General features: G+C 41.4%; 1 protein-coding gene across 2 annotated transcripts; it reads right to left on the reverse strand.

The window, feature by feature from the left end:
- Positions 1 to 6,543: 6,543 nt before the first annotated feature.
- On the reverse strand, positions 6,544 to 9,003 carry LOC103705204 (protein TRIGALACTOSYLDIACYLGLYCEROL 1, chloroplastic). 2 transcript variants are annotated; one of them, XM_026803876.2, is made up of 2 exons: positions 7,774 to 9,003; positions 6,544 to 6,957 (listed from the first exon to the last, which is right to left on the reverse strand). In XM_026803876.2, the coding sequence occupies exon 1, from the start codon at positions 8,912 to 8,914 to the stop codon at positions 7,859 to 7,861; it is 1,056 nt and encodes a 351-aa protein (XP_026659677.2). In that variant the 5' UTR covers positions 8,915 to 9,003; the 3' UTR covers positions 6,544 to 6,957; positions 7,774 to 7,858. The 2 variants fall into 2 exon arrangements, with proteins under 2 accessions (XP_026659677.2, XP_026659676.2); XM_026803875.2 differs by lacking the exon at positions 6,544 to 6,957 and adding an exon at positions 7,497 to 7,690.
- Positions 9,004 to 9,102: the final 99 nt, after the last annotated feature.

Here is a 9,102-nt window from a genome sequence, read left to right on the forward strand (position 1 = left end):
TTTTTTTCCCCAGCGTTACAGCATCTGAGCTTCTTCGTTGGAAGCTGAAATGCAGGTGCCTCTCTACTGCAGTATAATGAACAAATAAAGCCAATTGCAGTAACTGAATAAGAAAACCATGTCCAGGAATAAGGCTATGGTCCTATGAATTAAAAAATTAAATAGAATAACTATACAAGTTGTCGGTTTAGATGTCACAATCTTTCCTCTATAGCTGGACTAGAATAAGTCATATAAGAGTTAACTTTCAATTTCTGTAAAGAGTTATGGAGTATGATATTTCAACAAATATCATACTTTTGGAGGGATCACGTATGGAAGTTCTTGAGCTTTTTATCTTCTGGAAGTCCCTTGGCATAGACAATATACAACGAACTTTAATGTCGAGGGAGAATAACATTGTCACCTACGGATTGCTCAGAAACATTGTCACTTAAGGTCTCCATTTATCTCTGTCCAATCCCTCTGTCCTCTTTTCCCCAGATAAAAGGCAATTTGTGCACAAGTTCAACATTTTCCACCACAGCTGTTGAGCAAAGACTAGAGAATCCATGCGTCACAACTGGTTTTGCTCCTAAGTGGACAGCCACCACTTATAAGACGTTGGTAATTTGCTTTCACGGTGTAATCATGCGCATGCATACAATATATATATATGGATGACTCAGATGTTTTGGTTCACTTCAGCTGACAAAACCAGGCTAACCGGAGCACTCTGTAGTTATGGCATTTAAATCAACAATTCGCACTACAGTAGGTGACAAACAATGAGAGCATGAATATTTTACCTTGCATAATTAAATACTTGCTTAAAAGAACCGTGACCAGGTTTCCATGTAATAGCATTCAATGGCTAGCCCATTCCTTTTGCTATCTGCTTTTTATTTTTATAATGGAAACATAATTGCAAACTTTTTGATATGTAAACAACTAAACATTATACAATTGACCAAGGTTTTTAAAGAAAAAAGATGGGTAAGCATGATCTTGTCAGCTTTCCACAACCCATTGCTTTCAATTGCTCCTTCTTGTTGCGAACAGCTCAGTTGGAAAATAATATGCAATTTCTATCAATGTTCTCCAGTCGATCTTGATTAGTCCTTGGAATTTTTCCACACTCAGGAGCTGCTTCCAGTGAACATCTGCAACAACTTAATTTACAATGATCTCCAAGTGCCGTCTCATAAGTAGGAGTCTGGATGGTGGTTCCATGCGAAGGATAGTGGGTTGATGATACAGATTGATGCTTGTCGTTGTGAATTCTAATTAACTAACTTCTTCTAAAGAATATAAATTTACCGGGAGAATGGATCCTAAATGGAAATGTATCAAGCTGTCTAAAAAACCTGCTTATAAGATTCATCTTTGATAGGTGTGGGGGGGGAGCCTTGAATTTAGTCCCACATCGGCTAGTAGCGGAAAGATTCCGTGCCTTAAATGGGGGGTGGAAATCCTTTCCTCTCGAGGGCCCTTTTGTGGGACAAAACCGTGAGGAGGGCTCCGGATACGCTCGACCCTCAAAGCGGACAATACCTCGGGAGGAACGCGGTCCTCTTTCTCTGCTAGCTTAATGTGGGCTAGGCTGTTGTGTGAGGCTCTGGCAGAATGCCGTCCCCGCAACAGATGGCGCGCCAGGTAGGGGCGCCTCCTTTCTCCATTGACTACCCTCCAGGACTGTGGGGGCCCGTTGGGGTAAAACCTGGCCGGAACCTTCCCGCTGGGGGGGCTATGTTGTTGGGGGGGGGAGGGGGCCTTGAATTTAGTCCCACATCGGCTAGTAGCGGAAAGGTTCCGTACCTTAAATGGGGGGTGGAAATCCTTTCCTCTCGAGGGCCCTTTTGTGGGACAAAACCATGAGATATTTCATGGTAGACTAAAAACAAATTCTTGGCTGCATAGGTTCAGGCTTTGAATGCTTAATGTGCTAAATACAAGCATTTTTTATGAAGACGTTGATGATATCCTGCATCAGTGTTAATATATTAATCATGTCCAAGACAACCTATCTAACACAAGAAGCTTTCTAGTAAGTTGAATTTCATTGAAGTTTGAACAGATGTACTTGTTAGAAATTGAAATTGTTGAAGATCACTTGTGAGATTTAGTCCTGCATAGAATAATTAGTGAGAGGTACAAGGATTCATATAAACAAATAGACCCAAACATAGTAGTTTAAGCTTTTAAGTTGAATTGGATTGCGACATGTATGTAAGACCACCTTTTAATCGGACTCGAACTCCTGCTTCTTCGTACAGGAATTTCATGCATCTCGCTGATCCTGCTATCTAACCATCTTGAATCCCATTACCCTACTTGCCCAGGTGATTGGTGATCTCCGGTATATTAGGGAGCACTTGGCCATTATCTTTCATTAAATAATCAGGAAGGATATCGTTGCACCTAGATTTTGTAGTAGAAATTCTTGGCTGAAAATTTATGAAATTTCTTAGCCATAAAAAGAACAAAAAAACTGAAATTTTTACGCTCTTATTTGGGTTTTTTCGAAAAAAATATTACATTTGTCTATGCCATTTGCAAATTGGCATGTCCAGCTTACTAACCAGGCATTAGCCGTCCCCATGCATGTCAAGGTGGACAGCTATATCACTCCTCCCTTTAAAGGAGGTGAATCTAGTCTCCACGGAACCTCTCTCTTTGTGGATTGGATCTCTTTTTTCACTTTTAAACTCTTTGAATGAGCTGCATAAGCTAATACTATGAGGCCTGCAGAAGTTAAAACAGGGAGGTATTGTCTGACCTTGTTTAATACTTGACTGCCAAAGTTTTGTACCAATTGTATGCAATGATGTCTATGGTGGCCGAGCTCTCAACTCGTCGACCATTGCATCAACTTGTACTCAGGTCCGGAAGAAGAAGCCGACTGAGTTGCAAGCAATAAGGGCTTAATTATAATTTGAAGTTATTAAGGAAAAAAAAAGAAGAAGAGTCTGAAAAGTGATGGACAAAAATTTAGCATATTGTTTATCAGTTGGGATGCACACCTCTCTCTTTGTTCCTGATGGTGGTGAACCTGTATGATCAGAGACAGCAGAGTGAATTGAGCGAATAATATCTTGCGATTACACCTCTGTTACCTGCTAGACTTCTATATTTATCCTGCAAATCCATAATATGATTTCGCATATGAATGGCAATTAATTCTGACCCATGATGATAGCAGACTCTGCTATTTCTCCTTGAATTTAATAACCGTTATTGCATCCCCTCAGCTCTCTTTGCTCTCCAAACACCCACAGAGGTTTGAAACGCTACATGGCTTCATCTTAACAATGCATTAAGAAATCCATCAGGTGCAACCAGGCATAGTCATACAACAATAACAGGATTATATTGATTTCCTTGATTATTGAGTTATCAGTGACCACCAAAATAAAGGAAATATTTTAAAAGAATTTAAGAACTCAAAAATACATAATGAAATTTAAGGAAAAAATCATGATATATGTTATACCCTCGCAATTGTATCCACAGCATAATCTTCACGCCACTTCAGCATATTTAGAAACATATCTTTTGTCCACATTATTGAAACCTCTCATTCATAGAAAACTATGGCTAGACGAAGAATAGAAGGTTTGAGCAACCTTCATGTAGCTCAGATCTTTAAATAATCTTGATCTACAGTACTCTTCTCCCAAACAATCTAAAAAATGACAGCATGCTAATAAAAAAGCACTATCATTTTCAGATCATGTGGGAAGCTATACCGCAGATGCACTAATGAAATAAGCTAGTGCTCATCATTGTTCCTAGGACGTTGGCAGATTTGCAAAAGTAGCTCCCTGAAAGACTGCACACCATGTTCTTTCAATTAATGAATGCTTTGAAGCATGCTATCGTCTGTGTTGCTTCTGCTGATCCTCAGCATAACTCCTGGATGGACCCGAAACTCATCTTTGACCAAGAGAACTCCAATACTCAGGGAAGATCGCAACAAGCTTCGCGGGAGAAAATAAGTGAAGTATCCTAAGGCTCTCTGAATGTAATTACCAATCCAGCACCTTTTCTTTCCATGCAAAGATATATGTCCACATTCCACTATTAAAATTTCTTTCCACATCTCTTTAGAACTAACTCACAATTCTATTTATTTGATTCATCCAATTTAATACAACCGATTAAATATCATGCCCATCATGAAAAGGCAATATAAAAAATCACATATCAGATGGCAAGTAAGTGTCTTTATCAAGATGTGTTGCTTGTACTTATATTTTACACAATAATGCCAAGGAAAAACTTTAATGCTTCTCAAGGACTTGTTACAGAGATCAAATCATTCCCACAATAAAAAATGATAAGCAAAGGAAGAGAAGGAAAATCGTGAGTCTGGTTTCTCATATAATTAGCTGTCATAACCATGTCCAAGATGTGTCTGAGTTCATTAATATATCAGAATCTTAATTATCTGAATGTATAAAAAAGGCGCCATTGCATGAGGATCCTGCAATATAGGGTTTTAGGAAGGTCAAATATACGCAGCCTTATCCTGCATGAGGAGATGCTATTTTCGTGTTTCAAACTCATGAAACCCAGATCATAATGAAGCAACATTACTATTGCGCCAAGGCGCACCTTCTAATTATCTGAAAATATGACTTCCCAAAAAAACCATAACCATGACCATAATCATCAAGCCTTATCCCAATTATCTGGGATAAGTTAAATGATTCTCATTTGCCAAGAGTTCCTATTTAGGGCCATGTCCAATATAATTCCAAGCTTTTTCATAAGTTAGGAAAATACGTTATTGTCTGACCATAAGTTAAGAACTTATTCATGAAGGGTTTTCCACATCCGAGATTTCAAGGCAATGACAGGCTACATGCATTCCTCATGGGAACTACTTGTTTTGGCTGTTTTGGTTTTTTCTCTAAAAATTTCTAGGTCTCATCAATTACTCACATGTATTATTCATAAGTATAATCATGGCTTTAAGAATCGGCAAGATGCCTTGTGGGACGCCGAGACAAGGTACTCTCCCAAATGTCAGGATGGGACAATCTTGCCATCATCCTAGCATCTCGATCGGCAGGTCCTGAGACATCCCCCATCCCAAATGTCAGGACGAGGCAGGAGAGGCGCCTCCTGTTCTATGGAAAAACCAAGACAGTCCCATCCCATGAAATTTAACACCTTGAGTATAATTATATAAATAAAAAGATATTTAGTTATTTATCCTTGTAAATCCTCAGATTTACACTTCTTCAATATTCAGAAAAACTGATGATGATAAAAAGATAACTTCATTGCATTTTAAACGTTGATGAAACAAAAAAGGTTTTGAATTAGCTATTTCGGAAGAGACAAAATATAAACCTACTTACATGGTTCTCCATGTTTTATTACCGGAACTACTTTGCAATGGTATTACCCATATTTTTTTCATTTAACATAACCCTTGCTCCTGAATAATCTCTTGCGCCTATAATTTATGAAGCAAAGGTCCCCATCATTAGGCATTAATAACGTCTTCACAAATGAAAAATTGAAACATGCAACTTATGCTTTAGCCTATCACGCCCTTCATAATGCATCTAATGTATAAAGCTAGTCATAATCCACACATTGTCATTATCAATCATTTTTAAATTAATGTAACTGTATCCATTAACTAAATCAACAGATTTATGGCTCATGTAAGTAGTAATAACTAGTTTTCAAAAAAATCAAGCAAACAGAAATAACACCTTGAAGACTGCACAACATATTCTTCTTTATATTCATGAACACCTTGATTGATGCTATGGACTATATATCTTGCTCGTAATTATCCTCAACAGTAACTCCTGGATAGAAAAAACTGTCCATTTTTTTTCTCAAAATCTGAGAGGAGGGATAACAAGTCCAGAAAGGAAAGGATAAGCCAAGCAAGAAGGCAAGGGAATCACCCGGCTCATTCACCAGGAATCAGCCTAATAAAGACGCCTCCCTTAGCTTCGTTCCGTGCGTAAGCACTCCACGAAGGAGCCACTGGTCTATATTCCCATCTACTGATCCCAATGAAACGATTTAAGCTCACCTGAAACTCATGTTTGCAAAGCGAACTTTTCTACTCAGAGAAAACCCTAATGAGCTACAAAGGGGTCCTTCTATGCTCTAGATGTAATTGGGACAAAACAAAAATGAGTAATACAATAGCAAACTAGTTCTAGTAGTAAAACAACAAGGATAACCATATATAGTAGCTACTGCATTTAGTCTTTTCCGAATCATGAAACCCTATCCTAACTAGACTAACAAACCAAAAGGCTATTTGGAATGGTGATAACATGACAGTGACTGCTACAAGATCAGTCTTAAGAGGAGTAAGATGTATTCGGAAGTAGGATGTGGCTTACTATTGGATTACAAGAGTTGGTCATGCATCACTGCAAAGGATTAGCTCAGTTAAAGGCCTGTTTATAGGCTTGCCTCAGCCAGGAAATGATTTAAGCTCAAAAAGAGTTTTAAATCTCAATAAACAAGCTGAGCCCGAAAATTAAATGAAAAAAAAAAACCCCAATAGAAGCTCAGGTTGGCTAGCTGAAATGCTCAGCTCAGAGTTCATAGCCGAGCTTGAACAGCTTTTGTTAAGATCAGTTCAAGCTCAACTTGAGCTTGATCAAACCTGCTATATATTACATACAACGAGGCAAACCTAAGCACTTACTGCTTGGCTCAGCTCAACTTCTTTGCACCACAACTGACAATTATGGCAATCATCAATTTATGTCATAGAGTGTTAGTTGTATTCCTTGTAGGGTCCACATGTAAGCAAACTCATACAGGATTGCCTGCCTTCAAATTCTTTAGCAACTTTTGCAGTACCTCATGATAAGATGGATCTGCAGCACACCACCAATCTAATGGCGATCATATGATAGTTGTAGTTCTAAATGCTGTAGATTGGATTGTCAGCATCCAACATGGAACAAGTTTTGCTTGTAATTTTGCCTGCGCATGATGGGATAATAAATTTCACTTAAAGATCTAACAGAAAATCTGAAATGATCTAATGCCATATAGGAAGCAAACGCTATACCCCAATTCTCATAAAGTTTCAGAAACCATTGAATCAAATTCATCACTCATCAAGGAAACATAATATGCTAATAAACAAAAGGTTGGAGAGAAGGCATGCTGGTTTGCACTGATCATGGAAGTGCTTTACTTCTACACCTACAAACCTAACAAATTGATCAGACAATCCCATGTCAGCATACTCCTGAGACATGCATTGTCTTTCTCACAATTTGAAAACTTCTTAAAAATGCTGCTTACATGGGATCCGCTAATTGAACTCATTCAATGCGGGCACAAGACTCACACGACCTGTCCTCTACTACACTTAGCTTGGGTACAGTTGCATGCAACCATATTAGTATCTCAAAGCAGTAAAGTGGAACTAACAAGCAAGCATGCGGGCATGTTCCATAGAGAAAAGGGAGAGTTCATAGGGAATAGAATACTCAAGGAGATAACATTCCAAGACAAGAAAAAAAGATTCTTCTGAGTGTAATGGCAATTATAAGACAGAATCGAGCATATCACAATGATGGAGGATATCAAGATTCATTGTGAACATCATGCTTAAACTGCACTCACACAATCAGAGTTCTACATAATACAAGGTGAGATCTCAGGAAATAGAATTTCATCCGAAACAGAAGATAGAATCTGCTGCACCCTACATTCAACAAAGAGTATGACAGGTAGAAAATTTAGAATTTGGTAGTGTGCAAGATCGAAAAAGAAAACTTGTTTTCGTACAAAGTATCAGCCAGCTTGCTGCTCCGAACGTTCGCCAGCACGGAAGCCACGAGATGATGTCAACAAAAGACGGTGACTTTCAAGACTACCCCATGGCAGACTTGAGCGAGTCCCCAGCACCCTGAAAGAAGCAATAGGAGAGGGCGAAATCAGCCATAAATATGCCCACGAGCGAGATCACCACTGCGGAGGTCGTGGACTCCCCCACCCCCTTGGCCCCACCGAGGGTCGTGACGCCCCAAGCACAGCTCACAATCGCGATGAGTCCCCCGAACACCTGTGACTTGACCATGGCGCTGATTAAATCCCACGGCCGAAGCGCCTTCCGGGCAGAATCGAGGATGATGTTGATGCTGACGCCGAAGATGGCATCGGCGAGGAGAGCGCTGGAGGCGAGGCCAACGGTGAAGCACATGAGGGTGAGGACGGGGAGGGCGAGGCAGCAGGCGATGACGCGGGGGGTGACGAGGTAGTCGACGGGGTGGGCACCGAGGACACGGAGGGTGTCGGTCTGCTCGGAGACTTGCATGGTGCCGAGCTCGGCGGCGAAGGCGGAGCCGACGCGGCCAGCGATGACGACGGCGGTGACGACGGGGCTGAGCTCGCGTGAGAGGGCGAGGGCGAGAACGCCGCCGACGGAGCGGTGGAGGCCAAGGCGGGTGAACTCGCGGACAAACTGAATGGTGAATGCCATGCCGACGAAGGCGGCGGTGAGGAGGCAGACACCGGCGGAGCGCGGGCCGACGCGCTCGAGCTGCTGGAGGGTGTTGCGGCGGTGGACGCGGCCGGCGAGGGCGCGGCGGACCACCTGGCCGGCGATCACCAAGGCGGAGAGGCCGCGCCAGAGGGGCCGCGGCGGGGTCCACCGCGAGAACAAGGGCTCGGGTTCGGACTCGGGGGCGTTATTGGTGGTGAGCTCCTCGGGGACGGAAAGGCAGAGGAAATTGAGGCGTTTAGGGTTACAGATCGAGGAGGAGAGATGCCGATGGATAAGGGTAGAGTTTGGTGTTTTTAATTGGGAACGCCATCGCGATCTCTTCTTCTTCGGGTTCAAGGTTGGGCGGAGAGACGGGTTAGGATTTAAGCGAGGAAGAATGGAAGAAGGGGTGAGGAAGGGACGGAGAAGGGAGGATGCCTCCATGGTTGGGGAAGCAGCCGGCAAGCGAATTACCACGGGATTTATGTGGGGAGGTGAAAGAGAGCGCCGTGCCGCCAGCGATTACCAAAGCAATGTTGGATGTTATGTAGTTATTGTAGATAAATTCTTATTCTCATATAATTATTTTATTCCATAAAAATAAAATAATTTATATTAATATAAAAAAATAT

Source organism: Phoenix dactylifera, chromosome 2 (genome assembly GCF_009389715.1).
Source record: "Phoenix dactylifera cultivar Barhee BC4 chromosome 2, palm_55x_up_171113_PBpolish2nd_filt_p, whole genome shotgun sequence".
In the NCBI taxonomy this organism is placed as follows: Eukaryota; Viridiplantae; Streptophyta; class Magnoliopsida; order Arecales; family Arecaceae; genus Phoenix; species Phoenix dactylifera.